General features: G+C 47.2%; 4 protein-coding genes across 4 annotated transcripts; all 4 read left to right on the forward strand.

Annotated features, from left to right (window-relative positions):
- The first annotated feature begins 314 nt into the window (after positions 1-314).
- Positions 315-5,634, forward strand: LOC102707595 (probable lysophospholipase BODYGUARD 1). Its single transcript, XM_006656538.3, has 4 exons — positions 315-1,200; positions 1,305-1,636; positions 2,067-2,272; positions 4,763-5,634. Exons 1-4 carry the CDS (start codon positions 573-575, stop codon positions 5,103-5,105), a joined length of 1,509 nt encoding a protein of 502 aa, XP_006656601.2. The 5' UTR covers positions 315-572; the 3' UTR covers positions 5,106-5,634.
- A 963-nt stretch (positions 5,635-6,597) lies between these two features.
- Positions 6,598-7,961, forward strand: LOC102707879 (magnesium protoporphyrin IX methyltransferase, chloroplastic). Its single transcript, XM_006656539.3, has one exon. The coding sequence runs from the start codon at positions 6,662-6,664 to the stop codon at positions 7,631-7,633; it is 972 nt and encodes a 323-aa protein (XP_006656602.2). The 5' UTR covers positions 6,598-6,661; the 3' UTR covers positions 7,634-7,961.
- Positions 7,962-7,977: 16 nt separating this feature from the next.
- LOC121054652 lies at positions 7,978-9,583 on the forward strand. The gene has a single exon (XM_040524765.1). The coding sequence runs from the start codon at positions 7,996-7,998 to the stop codon at positions 8,815-8,817; it is 822 nt and encodes a 273-aa protein (XP_040380699.1). The 5' UTR covers positions 7,978-7,995; the 3' UTR covers positions 8,818-9,583.
- Positions 9,584-11,489: 1,906 nt separating this feature from the next.
- On the forward strand, positions 11,490-13,312 carry LOC102708162 (protein CANDIDATE G-PROTEIN COUPLED RECEPTOR 7). The gene has a single exon (XM_006656540.2). It carries the CDS (start codon positions 11,627-11,629, stop codon positions 12,980-12,982), a length of 1,356 nt encoding a protein of 451 aa, XP_006656603.2. The 5' UTR covers positions 11,490-11,626; the 3' UTR covers positions 12,983-13,312.
- The last annotated feature ends 3,261 nt before the right edge of the window (positions 13,313-16,573 follow it).

Below are 16,573 nucleotides of genomic sequence, written 5' to 3' on the forward strand. Positions count from 1 at the left end.
AAATTCATCCGAACCTCAAAACTAATAAATGAACTTAACCCATGCAGATGGCGACGACGAGGATCGATCAACTACATGCATGTAACTAGCAGGAGTAAACGTTGAGAATTAAACGCCGAATTCCACGGGTAGCTTAATCAGCTCTCCTCCCGCGCAACACTCGCGCGTCGCGTTGGGTCTTCTTCCACCTCTCGCCGCGCGCCCGCCCGCCCGCCGCCGGTGGAGCTACGCCGTGGTGGCTCGATCGCTAGCCCACACTCCAGCTCGATCTATTTAACCCAACCAAACCCTTTGCCCGATCGCCCGCAAAAAAAACCTCCGCAAGAAAACCAAACCGAACCATCCGCCTCCAACCGCGCTTAAATGCGTGCCTTTTTTTTTTTTTCTCTCTCTCTCTTCTTGGAGTTGAGTTAAACCCTTCGTCTCGTTTACTCCTCTTACAAAAAGCTAGCTCTACCTTGTCCACTCTCCTCTGCGCTTTACTCACTAGCTAGCTAGCTGCTCCGGCGAGCGAGCGAGCGAGGCGCCGGGAGGGGCGGGGAGGTAGAGTGGCTAGCTGCTACCACCTGGCAATGCACATTGCCACTACCTGCGTGTGGCAAGAGAAGGTGGCGGCTACTACTGCGGCGGCCATGGGCGCCGGTGGGGGAGCGGCAGCGGGGAACTGGAGGGCGGCGGTCGTGGCGCTGCTGGCCGCGGCCGGCGGCGCGCTCAACTGCGTCGTCAGCTTCGTGGTGTTCTCGTTCCTGGACGTGCTGGATATGGTGCTGTGCGTGGTGTACAAGCTGGTGGACTACGCGGTGGAGGCGGAGTGGAAGGCGTGTTACTGCTCGGCGGCGGCGCGGGACGGGGCGGCCGGCGGCGCTGCGATCTTCGTGCCCCCGGCCGCCGCGCCGGGGCCGAAGGTGGTGCGGCTGTCGCCGTCGTCGGCCAAGATGCAGCTGGAGGACGTCTCCGACACGCTGTACGTGCGGCCGTCGCTGCTGTCGGACGCCACCAAGAAGTCCGGCCCCGCCGCGCCGACGCTCACGGTCAGCCCCGCCATCGCCGAGCTGATCCGCGGCAAGATCGACCGCGCGCCGCGGCCGCCGCGGCACGCGCCCTGCTGGTCCGACTGCGACTGCAAGGTCTGCCACTCCTGGAGCGCCGCCTCCCGCTCCTCCCACCTCTACGTCCACGTCCAAGCCCCGACCACCGCAAGTAATACACTACCCACCCGCCTCCCATCTCCATGCATGCACGACGTGCCACGACGGCCGCCGGCCGGAGCTGACGATGACGACGCATACATGCACTGAACGCAGGTGGCGCGGAGACAGAGGACGTCGTGTTCATCCACGGGTTCATCTCGTCGTCGGTTTTCTGGACGGAGACGGTGTTCCCGGCGTTCAGCTCGGCGGCGCGGGGGAGGTACCGCATGTTCGCCGTCGACCTGCTGGGGTTCGGCCGGAGCCCGAAGCCGGCGGACTCCCTCTACACGCTCCGGGAGCACGTCGAGATGATCGAGCGCTCCGTGCTCCAGCGCTACCGCCTCCGCAAGTTCCACGTCGTCGCCCACTCGCTCGGCTCCGTGCTCGCCCTCGCCCTCGCCGTGAAGTACCCCGACGCCGTCCAGTCCCTCACCCTCCTCGCGCCGGTACGCAACCCCACCCGTCCACTGATTCCACCTCGCCGGCGGCGAGGTCGGTCGATCGATCGTTCGTTCGTCAGACATCTACAGCCACTTCACTTGTCGATCATGGCGTACGTGGCGTCCCACACAGTCATTGAACAGTGAACACCATCGATTTAATTAATTTGAGCCGCATGGCTGCATGTGAGAAAATCCATCGCCCTAACCAACCGTGTGCACCTTTTTTATACGTACCTGGCCGGATTTGACCATCCACCAAAGAACCACATGTTCCCATCATAAATCATCACACTCACCCTAATTTCGTCACTTTCAAATATATTTACACCAAGAAAAGAAACACCGTGTAATTTGAATTTCGAAGGATGGGTTGGTTCGATTTTTCTGATGTACCGTGCGTGCGTGGTGTGTGGGTGTGGTGTGTCGGGAGCAGCCCTACTTCCCGGTGCCGGAGGAGGAGGCCGGGGCGGCGACGCAGTACGTGATGCGGCGGGTGGCGCCGCGGCGGGTGTGGCCGCCGATCGCGTTCGGGGCGTCGATGGCTTGCTGGTACGAGCACGTCAGCCGGACCATCTGCCTCACCATTTGCAGGCACCACCGCACCTGGGACCGCCTCTTCCGGCTCTTCACCCGCAACAGGTAAACCCACTACCACTTTCCTTCCTCCTTAATTAATTCTTGTTAGTTTTCAGTCCAATCATCTTTTTGCTTATGATTATACTCATAAGACAGAATTCAAATTTTTAATCTTAAATTTAGAGTTGATGTTGGGGCTCTTTTATCCTAGTTTTTTTAAAATTTTTGCTTTTTAGATCTTTAATAACACACGTATAATTATTTTTCATTCACAAATATACCATTTTACTTATTTCTTAAATAAGTCAAAAGAACGAGCACCTTAGCAATTCCCCTTTCTTTTCTATTCTGATTTATTCCAGCCACCTGGCAATCTGTTCTGTCCTACATGCTCTGCTCCTATCTTCTACTATAGATTTACTCCATATTAAATTTCAAAATTAATTTAAAATAGTTTATTTTGTATTAAATTCGGCTGAAATGGGTAGATGAGGAGGAGGAACAGCTGTGCCACAGCTAGAGGGAACATTCTACTGCTGCTGGCTAGTGAAGTCTCTCTAGTTGACGTACGTCCTTTTGATCCGTTCTTGCAGTTGCCCTGCATTGCATGATGATTCCCCTTTTTTCTTCTCTGTCCTAACGTACACTTCACCCACAAAGAGTTAAACAAAAAAAATGTTGATCCAAAACGAGTTTACTTGTGCCTTTCGGTAGTGAAAAGTTTCAGACTTTGACAGAAAAAAAAAAGATGGAGTATCGTTAGCAGCAAAAACAGAGATTAGAATAGGGCAATAACCATTCCATTTTGCTGTTAAGGAACAGATCAGACGACAGCGATGTTGGGCAGTGCTCGAGCCATCGCCAAAATCATGCCCATTCCATCGATCGATCGCTGTCGCCTGCTTAAATGATCGACCTCCAATGTTGTTCTCTGACAATAGTTCACGTTTGTCCTTCAGAATTAATACCCGCGATTCCAGCTAATCCACTCATAATAAGCAACCTAGCTACAGTCTGATCAAGAAGCTCAGCTACTGTACAGTGCAGCAGCAGCCAAGCTACAGGACTAGCTAGCTACTGTACCAGACGCAGTTGGTGGCAGGCAGGCAGGCACCGTCAGTTTGCTGCACCTGTACTGCATGTTGGCCATGGCTTCCTCGAGAGCGAGGCTTGCAGCGGCAATGGCCGCCGTCTCTTGATGGCGAACGAACTCTGAAGCTCAATTCGCTCGTACGCATCGGGATTGCATATGTCTGCTTGCTTTCTCTCTTCCAGAGCTCATGGCCGCGCCTAAAATGGCGGTGGTTCACGGCCCCGCCATAAAACCGGCAGGGGACCCATCTATCATGATTCATGACATCGACAAATCGTAGGAAACAGATATGTAACTCATCAGTTATTATCTTCTGCACAGAAGAAATCTGAGCTTAAAAAAAAGGAACTTGTTTCATCCTTCACTGAAAATTTGAGATTTTTTTTTACCTCTGAAAACCGCCGTTTTTTCAGACAGAGAAGTTTCAGAATTCGTGCTTTTCTTCAGTTTGCCACCATTTTTCTTTTCTCCATGCCGTCCTACAAATACGCGCAACTAGCTGGAGTGAAATTAATACTTGAACCATTGATTGATTGATTGATTAAAGGCCTTGCGTTTGTCATGGAGAAAATTTGGGAACTCTGATAGTTTCTTTCGGCCTTGGCTCTGAAGAAGCGGCGTCCCTTTGCCCGGAATTAGGCAGCTACGCTTTGCCATTTCTTCAGGATAGATTCTGTGGGCTCACGTAAAGGAAGGCGTGTAGTTAGGGCGATGGTAACTCCAGCCAGTAGACAGTAGTCAGTAGTAGTACCATACACCTTCTCTTAATGGCTTTCGGTTGTGAATTCGTATGGCCGATCGATCGACTCACCTAACAACACTTGTTCATGCCAAAGGGCCACTTTTTTTTTTTCAATTGTTCAGACATCATCTCCAGCTTAGCTGTTCAAGAAACCGCATAGAATGTTCTGAATCTGAAACTGAAAATATCTGAAGCCTATACTGTTGCTAGTGCTGTAGTATGTGTTCTACCATTCATGATAACTTCTGAAAATGTAGTAGTTGTAGATAGAGTGCCAGTAGCAGTCAGTCGAAGCAACAGGAGTTATGAGTGAGCATGTACAGAAGTAGTACTAGTGTACTAGCTCGAAGGTTACCAGCAAGCGAAGGACAGAGGAAACACAGTGTGGGGGATCCACACCACATTCATGCTTGATTGCTTGCATGTTGGCATGGCCTGAGATCTAGCAGTTAAGTTGGTTCGAAGTTGCAACCATTTTTATTACTGGATTGTGCAAGTACAGCCGAGTGTAATGAGTTGTGGCCATTGGTGGGTGTCAGGTAGGGTAGGAGCAGCTGCAATTGCAAATGCAATTGGCAGTGATCTTTCTTTCTTGGCAGCTCGTCGTTGTCTGACTGAAACTGAAACGATCGGTGAATGATACTGTGCTGTCTGACTGACTGAATCGATGGAGTGGAGTAGAATTAACTGAAGTGAGGTTGATGCTGCGTACGTGCAGGATAAGGACGTTCTTGATCGAGGCGTTCATGTGCCACACGCACAACGCGGCGTGGCACACGCTGCACAACATCATCTGCGGCAGCGCCGGCAAGATGGACAGCTACCTAGACGTCGTCGCCGGGCAGCTCGCCTGCGAGGTGGCCGTCTTCCACGGCCGGGACGACGAGCTCCTCCCCGTGGAGTGCACCCTCGCCGTCGGCGCCAGGGTGCCCAGGGCGCGCGTCACCGTCTACGACGACAAGGACCACATCACCATCATCATCGGCCAGGAGAAGCTCTTCGCCGCCGAGCTCGAGGCCATCTGGCGCCGGAGCTCCGCCGCCGCCGCCGACGGCGAGTAGCTACGCGCATCAAGCAGCAGCCATCATCACCACCACGCACCGTGTACTTACGTACGTTCCTATACTGATCAGCAGTGACAGTGCATGCACAGCAGAGACAGGACCATGCAAGTTAATTAATGGCCGGTAAATTAAACATGAACGCAATAACAACGATCGATTGCCCTGCAGAAACAAGACGAAGATTATAATAGAATAGTATGAGCAATTCTACCATATAAATATATATATTTTTCTCTTTTTTTTCTTGAAGGGAAACCGTATGCAATATATATTTCCAGGAGTAATTACAATACATATACATATATATATAGTCGTTTCCTTTCATTTATTTTGTTCTTCTTTCTCAGGAGTGGAGTAGTATAAAAGTGTACTTTGATTATACAGCTCTTCTCTGTATTTATTGTCATGATTGGGCCAACATGGACGGTACTACTAGCAGCTCCATTACACTACTGTCAGAACTGTAATATAATATGGACGTCGAGGCAGAATTAATTAAGCTGCAGAAGTTGGTTTCTGACGTGGATGTTAAGTTTTTTTTCGCATGATTGCATGGGCTTGTGAGTTGTGACAGGCAACGATTTGCTTTTGATCGGGGGCCCTGCTTCCAATTAATTCCTCAGTGATCGAAAGAGACCGTCACCTCCATTTCACCGACGAATTCATTCTTTCTTTCTTTCTTCTGAATCTTGTTTTCGCAAGAGTGTTTACTTGTGTTTCGCTGTGACTAAGTTGGCGTTACTTGCATGAACAATCTTTCTGTAGGAGTAATTTATTTTTCTCCATTTTAACATGATGAAGAGAAGTTCTAACGAGTTTCTAAGAACATGGGTGTGCGGTCCCCAACAAATTTAGCTGGCTCATAACATTAGATTATATCTCCATTAATTTGATTCTGACCAAGGATTGGTTTGCCCACAACTCTGACGAAGACATTCTCTGCTCATGGCTTGATCTTCTTCAGATGATAAATCAGTAGGACACCGAGCGTGTCAGGATCAGGAATTCAAGTCCATTGATTTTTTTTTTGATTGGGCCAAATAAAGTCCCAAGATTTCTTGATCTGATATCTCTTTATGCCAAAATGAAAGGTCCATTAGGATTTAATGGTAGAGAAATTTCACAGGAATTACCTAGCGATAATATATTTTTTTTCCTGCAACTTAGAACTGATCGTGTGCAAAAAGCATAAGCCCATAGCCCACAAAACACATGATTCAGAAGCCTTATGGGCTTTTGTTGAACATGGGTTTACGCCCAAATGGAAGAGAAAAGCAAAAAATAATGGGCCTAAGATGGCTGAAAACTGAAGCATTTTAGCCCATTAAGCAATGGAACAGAGAGGCCCAGTTATTATAACTCTAATTGTTATTCACCCCGTGAAATTATCCTCCATATAAACGAGACCCTCATCCAAAGCTACCGCAGATTTATTTGTAAATATTATGATATATGAGGGGGCTATCCGAAAAAACCCTATCCCCAAAATCCCAGCTCCATCACCCGCGAACCACTCGAACGAGAAGAGAGATTCCTCACTCCTCGCTCCGGCCATGGCGCGCGCCGCCGTCTCCACCGCGCCGTTCTCCCCGCCGCTGCCGCTTCCTTGCCATGCACACTCCCGTGTCGGCATTCTTCGCCACCGGCGCAGGGGTGTCACCACCGCGGCTGCGCTGCCCCCGGCGGCTGACCTGCCCCCGCTCTCCCTGCCGGCCGCGGCGGCCGCGGCCGCCGCTCTGGCTGCGGCGGTGTCCCTCTCCGACCCCGAGCGCCGGCGACGCGCGCAGGCTGAGGCGGCGGGGGGCGGGGACAAGGAGGCGGTGCGTGCCTACTTCAACTCCACCGGCTTCGAGCGGTGGCGCAAGATCTACGGCTCCGCCACCGACGGCGTGAACCGCGTGCAGCTCGACATCCGGGACGGCCACGCGCAGACGGTGGCCGCCACGCTCGCCATGCTGCGCGACTCCTCCGTCCCGCTCGCCGGCGCGACGGTCTGCGACGCCGGGTGCGGCACGGGGTCGCTGTCCATCCCGCTGGCGGCGGAGGGCGCGTCCGTGCTGGCCTCGGACATCTCGGCGGCCATGGTCGCGGAGGCGCAGCGGCAGGCGGAGGCGGCCATGGCGGTGCGGCCGGCGCCGGCGTTCCGGATGCCGCGGTTCGAGGTGCGCGACCTGGAGAGCCTGGAGGGGCGGTACGACATCGTGGTGTGCCTGGACGTGCTGATCCACTACCCGCGGGAGGAGGCGAAGCAGATGATCAAGCACCTCGCGTCGCTCGCCGAGAAGCGGGTGCTGATCAGCTTCGCGCCCAAGACGCTCTACTTCGACCTCCTCAAGCGCGTCGGCGAGCTGTTCCCGGGCCCGTCCAAGGCGACGCGCGCCTACCTGCACTCGGAGCGCGACATCGAGGACGCCCTCCGCGAGGCCGGCTGGCGCGTCGCCAACCGCGGCTTCATCTCCACGCAGTTCTACTTCGCCAAGCTCTTCGAGGCCGTCCCCGTCGCCGCCGCCGCCGCCTCGCAGTAGCTGCTGCTTTCTTTGATTCTGGATTGCAAATTTTGCTCTCGATCTAGGCTAATGTATGTATGTACGTACGTAAGAATCAAATGGAGTTTTCCGATGACTCATTACCATGTCTTCTCGGGGGATTCGAGCACCGGTCAATGGCGCGGTGGAGCAGCTCCGTGTCCGTACGTCGCCGGCCAGGCGCGCATCACCGTGACAGGGCTAAATTGTGATTCTAAATAGTAAAAAGGGGGGTAATATGTAAAAATTCTGGTCTTATAAATAGTTAGACTTAACGGGGGTTCAAATGTAAAATTTCAGCACAAAGAGAAAAATCTATTTGTAGCCATTGGATCAGACTCTTGCGGTTCGGATCGGGTTGGATGTACGCAGGTGAACGTTGGATATTTGACAATATGGCCCTCGTATTGCCTGCGTTTTGCACTTCATCTTCCTCCCCCGTCTCCAGCTCTACTCGACGGAGCTCCGGCGAACTCGCCGCCGCAGGCCAGTCGACGGGAATCCCTAAGGTACTACTACTATATTGCTTACTTCTACGTGCTTCCTCTATTCGCCCTGTTCGTTGCTGCGCCGCCTTTCCAATCTCTCGCACCGCCGCCGCGCGCGCTCCAGCGCTCGGCGAGATATCTGCGATGTTCTCCACCGCACGTTTCTTCCTCCCCGTCCACCCCCGGCCCCACGCCACAGCCGCCGGCGGGCGCAAGCCGGCGCTCACCGCCGTCGCAGCCAGGCCACGGCGCGGCGGCTCCCGCCGCAACCACTCATGGGCCGATGGCGGCGGCAGCGACGAGGAAGACGGTGCCGACGACCGCATCGACGCCAACTTCTTCGGCGACGCACAAGACGATGAGCCGGAGCCCGAGGACGCGGCTGCGACAAGGCAACGGCCCTCCTCGCCTGCGCCGGAGCCCGCGGGGCAGCTGCGCGGGTCGGACGTGCTACGGGCGCTGCAGAGGGCGGCGGCGGCGAAGGAGGCCAAGAAGAGGAAGAAAGCCGGAGCGCGCCCGGCGGCGCGGCGGCAGGGCAGCGGCACGAAGCGAGGCGGCGAGCCGGCGACGGCGAGGGAGGCGAGGCCGATAGAGATCAGGCGCGAGTGGGCGACGAGGGTCCATGAGCTGGAGCTCCGGGTGCAGCAGCTCGTCGACAAGTACCACCACCACCCACAGCAGAACACCAGCTCCTGATTCAGTTCCACTGAAGCAACACATCACAGCTTACGATTGAGATTTGAGATATCAAAATGACATGCAGATTCAGAATTCAAATTCAGTAAATTTTCTTATTCAGTTTGGAGGATTTGAACTGTTTACTATAAAAATCCTGTAAAATCCCTACTATGTTTCAAAGAGCCTCTGCGTTTGAGCAGCAAGGAGCCTGAATTCGGTGTGTTTGTACCTTGAACCATTGGAGATTTGGAGTAGAGTGCTTATTAGGATTCAGACTTCAGAATGTGATAACACATGCAAAAAGAATTTCAGAGCAGGTTCAGTTATTGCACAGTTTAAACTGCAGTCATAGCATTCTGATTTTATTTGTTTTTCTTCAGATTCAGAGAGGAGATGTTCTATAGCGTGATCGTGTTACTGCACCTCGGCTGTAATGGTTACCATGAGCTTTGCGGTTGTAGCAGCAAAAAGTTCGAGCTGATCTCAGTACACACAATGGCATTTGCACAAAATTTACAAGACTTCATGAAAGTAACCATGATACTGCACATCGAGTTCATTTCAATGCCATTTGGCCATTTTTTCTGGATCTTCTTTAGTGATTTCTCTGAATGGGATCGAATGCCTTCTGACCCAGCAAAGTTTCTTTATACAATATGTCTCAATTTGTGTTGCAAGAAGTTCAGTAAATCTTAGCATGGTTTGTAGTTTTGTACAACTGGTTTAAAATTTTTTTAGACTGGTCACCAGGAGGGGGAGTTTCCTCACCTGAATATATTATAAAGTGGAGGTAAAATACAAGTTTATCAGGTTGAGCCCTTTTTCAGTGCACCATCTTACCTCTCTAGAGGTAAGAAAGCTAGGAAATATCTTAACCATTGATTATAAATGATATATTTTGCTAGGTAAAAAAATCATTGATATTTTTTATTAATAAATGACTATGAGAGGAAAGGTAATGGATTACAAAATTATCCTTCCAAATATGTGATTCACGTTCAATACTTGCCCAAGAATGTAAACATATTTAAGTATTTGGACCTACATATAAATGATTTTGTCATAGTTTTGATAGGAAGTTTAATAAAATTTAACATAAATTCAACAATCTAAAGAAAAAATTGGTTTTATCTTCATCTTCCAAACTACTATATCATAATAAAAAATAGATATGACTCGATATTTTGAAACTGTTTCAAATATTGCACTAAAAAAATGGAAGAAACCAAAAGAGAGAGTTTTAATTTGACTATGGTAAAATTCTTTCAAAATTTAAATTTTACCATCAAAATTCATTGTAGCAATATGAATCTGTGCATACTATTAAAAGGAAACTTTACTTCTTTCCTTATTATAATATAATGATTGTATTAAGAATATTTTAATGATATTAAATGAACTTATCTCATAGGAGGTAAGAGTGCTATGGACCTTTAGATCCATCCTTGATGGATAGTTTAAAATAGTTTAGGTGCACCTTAAAAAAAATCCTAATAACAATGTAGGTTTAAAAAAAATCGAACATAATACTGAAGTTATGCGCAACGTACCAATTCCATAGCTTTATACAACTCAGACTATAATACTAATACATAGTTTTATGAAATTTACTCGTAAAATCCCTCGGTTTTGCGTGGGACTGCCTACCTCACGGGATCAAAGCTAAACTAGTACTAATTCGGTAGCTGGGACTGATAATCAAGGCATACAACAACTAGCCGTATAAACTAATCCGTCAGCGTCAAGACGGGGACTGAAGCACCACTCCCAACTAACTCGAAACATGCAATTCATCCTAGAATATTATCCCTCGCTAATACCCGTAATTTGATATCTTTAAACATCCTAACCACGGATCTCAAAAGCACGCTGTGCCAACACCGACAGCCTAATGTCAACCACCACGCCCCCATGGACAAAAACTCACCAATCACAAAAAGAATGCAAAATCATTAGAATTATGCCTGTTTCAAGAAGCGTTTATCCGAATTTTGACAACAACACAATGAGATAAACTTCAAACAGTTATTCGAAAGTTTGCTTAAGGAGAAAATTTTTATTGCAAAAGTCCCAACAAAAAAAAGAGCAAGAGGAATCCATCAAACCCGACCTACTATTCTACCAACTCCGATGATCTCCAAGTTTAATGGTTACTTAATCCATTATAAAATATATGCCTTTTTATAATAAATCTTGTACCCATAATTTATATCATTTTAATGATTACTCAACTAACCAAGTAGTGGCTCGTAAAGAGAATATAGATAATTCAAAAATTAATTACTTTAGTGACTATAATTGAATCTTTTGACTAAATCTTAGTATATAACAAATAACATAAAAATATTTATATTTTAGAACATATGTAGTAATTAAAATAATAAAAATTATTATTGGTTTGAATTGTTAGCACAAACCTGTAAAAAAATTACAAAACACTACCAAAACTATTATTCAAATGATATCCTTGTAATATAGAAAAAAAAGACTAATGTTATGTTAAATTTACAAATGATTGTAATTATTCTCTCAGAATTATAAGTATTCAGAAATTCATACGTGAAGGTTAACCGAATAATCTGAATTTAATCATTCTGTTAAGTCAAGTATAATAATCTGCTAAAAATAAAAAAAATGTTTCTTAAAAAAAGAAAAAGAAAAAAAAAAGCTCGAGTGCTTCACTCGAGAGCGTGGTCGGGTCGGGGTGGCTTTGCCGACAAATCACGACATCGACCAAACGAACCATCTCGCGCTGGTGCCGCAAAAATCCCCAAATCCCACCGCCGCCGCCGCCGCCGCCGAGCCCCAGATCGCCGCGCCGAACACGATGGCCGCGTCGTCGCTCGCGGCGGCGCTCCTGGTGGGGGCGTTCGCCCTCCTCGCGGCCCCGGCGGCGGCCGAGATCCGGGAGACGGTGATCCGCAGCGACCCGCGGAGCATCATCCCGCTCGACGCGTTCGGCTTCTCCCACTCGGGGGTCCTCGAGCTCAACGTCTCCGGCATCGCCTTCGACCCGCCGGCCTCCTCCGAGCTCGACCTCTCCCAGCTCGGCTTCTTCCTCTCCACGCTCGACGCCTGGGTGCACGTCCTCCGCCAGCTCCAGGACCTCGACGTCACCTGCGCGCTGCAGGCCGACCTCGTCAAGCTCGCCTACTCCTTCGACCGCCTCAGGCCGCCCTCCAACCCCGCCGGCGTCGAGGTTGCCCGCTCCTCCTCCTTCTCCACCGCCTTCCGCGTCTCCGAGCCGGGCCAGTACACGCTCGTCTTCGCCAACTGCCTCGGCGGCGGGCTCAAGGTCTCCATGGACGTCCGCTCCGCGATGTACAACGTTGACCCGCCCACCGGCGAGCGCTCCTACCTCTCCGCGGGGGCCACCGCGCTCCCGACCATCTTCGGCTTCTTCGGCGTCGTCTATGCCGCGCTCGCCGCTGGCTGGATTGCCATCCTCCTGCGCAAGCGCGCCGCCGTGTTCCGGATCCACTACTTCATGCTCGCCGTGCTCGTGCTCAAGGCGGTCAACCTGCTCGCCGAGGCCGAGGACAAGTCCTACATCGAGCGCACTGGCACGGCGCACGGCTGGGACGTGCTCTTCTACATCTTCAGCTTCCTCAAGGGGATCTCGCTCTTCACGCTCATTGTGCTCATCGGCACCGGTTGGTCATTCCTCAAGCCTTATCTGGCCGACCGAGAGAAGAAGGTCCTTATGGTGGTCATCCCTCTGCAAGTCGTGGCCAACATTGCGCAGGTGGTGATTGATGAATCTGGGCCGTATGCTCGGGACTGGGTCACCTGGAAGCAGATCTTCTTGCTGGTTGATGTGATCTGCTGCTGTGCTGTGCTCTTCCCGATTGTGTGGTCCATCAAGAATCTCCGGGAGGCTGCCCGCTCTGATGGGAAGGCGGCTGTGAATCTCATGAAGCTCACCCTATTCCGCCAGTACTATGTGGTTGTAATTTGCTACATTTACTTCACACGTGTTGTGGTTTATGCACTGATAACCATCACCTCCTACCGGTATCAATGGACAAGTGATGTAGCAAAGGAGCTGGCCACCCTTGCATTCTATGTGTTCACTGGATACAAGTTCCGGCCTGAGGTGCATAACCCATACTTTGCAATCGACGATGAGGAGGAGGAGGCTGCTGCTGAGGCACTCAAGTTGGATGATGAATTTGAGCTATGAGGGTTTACAATTACCAGTCCCTTCCTTGCAACTGATGATACAGATATTGTATGTGCCTCCAAAGGACAGATGGTATAGACTGGTATCTAGTCCATATCCTTTTTCTTTTCATTTGAAGTTAGTTATATTTTTCTTTCTGTAACTGGTTATCGGCGACCTTGTGTTTGTGTTAAGAAATGCAGCAGCTTGGATTTGCGTTGGTCTAATCTAAAAGCATTGAGATGAGCTGTTCTGATTGTACCTCTGTAGCAAATATTGTATCTAGATGTTTACTTCTCTTGTAAAAGAAGTTGACTATGATTCAGTTTGTTAATTCATTTAGTGCTAACTGTAGTTCTAACTATCAGCCCAGACTCCAGATTATTTCTAGATTAACTCTACATCTGCATCTATTGGTATTGTTGTCCGTATCATCATTTAGTTTCATAGAGCAGGAACAAATGCCAATCTATAACATACTCTGGTGTCATGTACAATGCTTCCTAATTCCAAAAGAGGAACTAAAGGTTGTGGTACATAGAGCACCGCGATAAGTTTTTTTCCATTTTATTTTACTTGTGTAAATCTCCTGACATTGAACTATCAACTTGTTTCATGTGTGCATTGATTGCATTCTTGCTGTATCTTTGTACGTTCAGAAATTACAATGAATGTTTTTGCCTGGATGAGTAACCTTGGTCATTAGGAAATTTAGAATGTATATTCATAGAACTGCGCAAGTTTAAGTGTTCACTTCTCTTGTCCACTTTTGGCAGTATGTGTACTTTGGCTTTTCCAACTAGGACTATGATGAGGAGTTAAGGACACATCATAAACAAATTATCCATATGCTTTGAAATCTAATTAGGTTGCTGGACTTTTCGCTAGTCAAAATTCAAAGCACACATTGTCATCTTGAACTTTTCGCTACCATGTTTTATGTTCATCTGTTTGCATATTTTTACTGTTCTTGGGTGCTATGATCATTGACTAATAGCTAGTATATTGTTAATGGTGCTTTTGTTGTTGTGATATATCTGATTGTATTATTATTTGTGCAAATATTTGGTCCTTCACTCCTATTTTTCAATCCTTCCCTATCTGTACCATATTGTAATTGTATTAAGAGCGATGATGCTTAGAGGTGGAGGCATAGGAAATTTTTGGTTGGGTACCTCCCGTAAAACATGAAAAACTTGTTTGGTTTGATGACCACATGATTGCAAAGGCTTTTATAAAACTATCAGTTGAATTGCTTAGTTGTATGACCCTAGAGGACTCACATGTCTACACAATCATCCAGCTCTCGATAGGCCTAGTGGTACCAGTATATATGAACTCAGTTGGATATTTCGGGTTTTGGTTCAAGTATTGCATCATTAGAAAAAAGAGCAAACTTATACTTATGTTTGACCATCTTTGATGCACATGTTAAAAAATTGGACTAGAACAGGCTTATTACTTGAAAATGGTGAGAAATATGCTTTATCATGTCTTAATTTAACTATATTTCTTTACATTAATTGCACTTGATAGTATTTTGCATCTTAAAATATGTAATCTTCTGCCAGTAAGCATGCAACTTGAATTTGTCGAACCAGGATTGAGTCATGTCCTTTTCTTTGGACAATTCAATCAATTTCTTGGGAATGCGATAGCATGCCATTTAAATTTTCTGTTTGCTGGATTTATTTACATGATCTTTGTACGTTTACTTCATACTCTGGCCATAAACACTTGGTGTTTAGGACATTATTTGATCAAACCTGACCATCAGTAACTTCTCAAATGCTTGGTTTTAAAACAAAAATTAAATATTATGTAAAGATTTGCCTTGCATAGTGCTATCATAATATTGTAAACTTATTATAATATTACATTGATGGTCAAAGTCTTAAAAGTTATAACTGAATCTTATTCTAAACTTCAAATATTTTTTACTGGAGGGAGTACATGGTAGAGAAACCAGAATTTTTCCACTGGATTTCTTAATGTCCGTTTTTCATTTACATTTTATTTATGGCAATCAAACTTAATGTCATTGTTTAGACCCTCTTTATTTGGCTTAGGCTTATTGCTTTAAGCTTTTAAGGCAACTTTTCGGCTTATATGGTCTATAAGCTGGTGGCTTTAAAGCTTCAAAATTAACAGTGAGGTGCTACCTCTATTCCAAATAAGCCAAAAAAGCTACTCGAACCTAACTTTTGGCTTAATAGTGTAAGAGTGGCTTATAGCTTTAAAAAGACCCATTGAAAAAACTGCTTGTTTGTTTAAGCTTATGCTTTTTGGCTTAAAAGTTCGCTTATAAGCCCAAACAAAGAGAGCCTTAAGTTCTGAGCATTGGCATTTCCTATTAGTGCCACTGAGCTACTAGTCAGTTCATTCCATGGGCTGAGGATGGATTTTAGGTTAGGGCTTGGGCTTTATGAGTGACTACATCAAGTATTCTAGCCCATGCGTGGCATCCTAATATCAGATGTGTTAATTACTTGATCTAAATCCTAATACAGGAGATGTAGTCCAGATCAGTACTCCAATTACACGTAACAAGCATGTAACTGTAGACTTGTAGTTCACTCCTGCATCTGTCAAGGCCAAACCTGACTACAGGAAGTCTCCATTTGATAACCACTAAGTTAGTTGTGGGATATGACTCGAATAAAATACATATACGGTTTTGACTGCTAACGATAATATATGTATGGTGCAGATCTAGAAACTAGCTGTATTGCTTTGGATCTACTACATGGTATATTAAAGTATTTTTTGTGCAAATTGGAAGGCTAAATATGCAGTTATCCTGGACAAGCAACTTCTGATTTGCAAGAGAGCAAAGTTATGTTTTCAAAAGATTTTGATTCTCTCAACCATTTATTTATACATGCAACTTAACACATATGACCAACCCCTGTACGAGTGTTGTGTGATTACTTCGCGGTGAACTTCAGTTGCCAAGTGATCTGTGATTACTTTATGGTGAAATTTGGTGTATGACTAGTATGATTACTATGATGCTGAAATGATTATGGAATTCCACCATAATAGGGGTATGGGGGAAAAAATAAGTGTCTCTTTCGCGCTTCTTTGGTCGTATCTTGCTAAATTTTGATTATAATAGAAGTTCGTTATGTCGTGTAAGCAGGTCGCTTCCAAACGTTGGAAGCACTGAACCCTGATCATTAGCAAGGTGGAGCAACTTTTCAAGTGGATGGAGCTATGCATGCTAAAGCCTCGGCTGTAGTTTCCCTAGTAAATAATTTCCTTTTGGCATGTTAACATCAGATCTTTACGGGAGGCACTCTCTTCTGTTAGTGCCAAGAGCTGATTTGGTGTTGAAAATTGCATGCCTCCTTATCGTGAAGAACCATGTTGCTAAAATAAACCAAGTTTGTTATTCCTCTATGGTGCTGTGAGCACTCTAGTCTCTAGTCACTAGTTGTTGCCTGTCAGTTTGGTCATATATGTTACACACAAATGTTGATCCTGCTATGGGTTCTCTTTTGCCTTTTCTGTCATGCTCCTGCTTAGCTAGGGCAAGATTGCATGCATCTTCCCCATGAATGACTTTGGTGATGAGTCACAATCTAATTCCCTGATGGTGCTGCCTTGATT

The sequence above is a fragment of the Oryza brachyantha genome, chromosome 6 (assembly GCF_000231095.2).
Source record: "Oryza brachyantha chromosome 6, ObraRS2, whole genome shotgun sequence".
In the NCBI taxonomy this organism is placed as follows: domain Eukaryota; kingdom Viridiplantae; phylum Streptophyta; class Magnoliopsida; order Poales; family Poaceae; genus Oryza; species Oryza brachyantha.

What these genes read in the sequence shown, in the direction of transcription:
- LOC102707595 (XM_006656538.3), top strand. Translation starts at nt 573, where the DNA reads ATGCACATTGCCACTACCTGCGTGTGGCAAGAGAAGGTGGCGGCTACT. An exon ending in CCCTCACCCTCCTCGCGCCG is followed by an intron (nt 1,637 to 2,066) that starts GTACGCAACCCC and finishes TGTCGGGAGCAG; the next exon opens with CCCTACTTCCCGGTGCCGGA. An exon ending in CGGCTCTTCACCCGCAACAG is followed by an intron (nt 2,273 to 4,762) that starts GTAAACCCACTA and finishes GCGTACGTGCAG; the next exon opens with GATAAGGACGTTCTTGATCG.
- LOC102707879 (XM_006656539.3), top strand. Translation starts at nt 6,662, where the DNA reads ATGGCGCGCGCCGCCGTCTCCACCGCGCCGTTCTCCCCGCCGCTGCCG.
- LOC121054652 (XM_040524765.1), top strand. Translation starts at nt 7,996, where the DNA reads ATGTACGCAGGTGAACGTTGGATATTTGACAATATGGCCCTCGTATTG.
- LOC102708162 (XM_006656540.2), top strand. Translation starts at nt 11,627, where the DNA reads ATGGCCGCGTCGTCGCTCGCGGCGGCGCTCCTGGTGGGGGCGTTCGCC.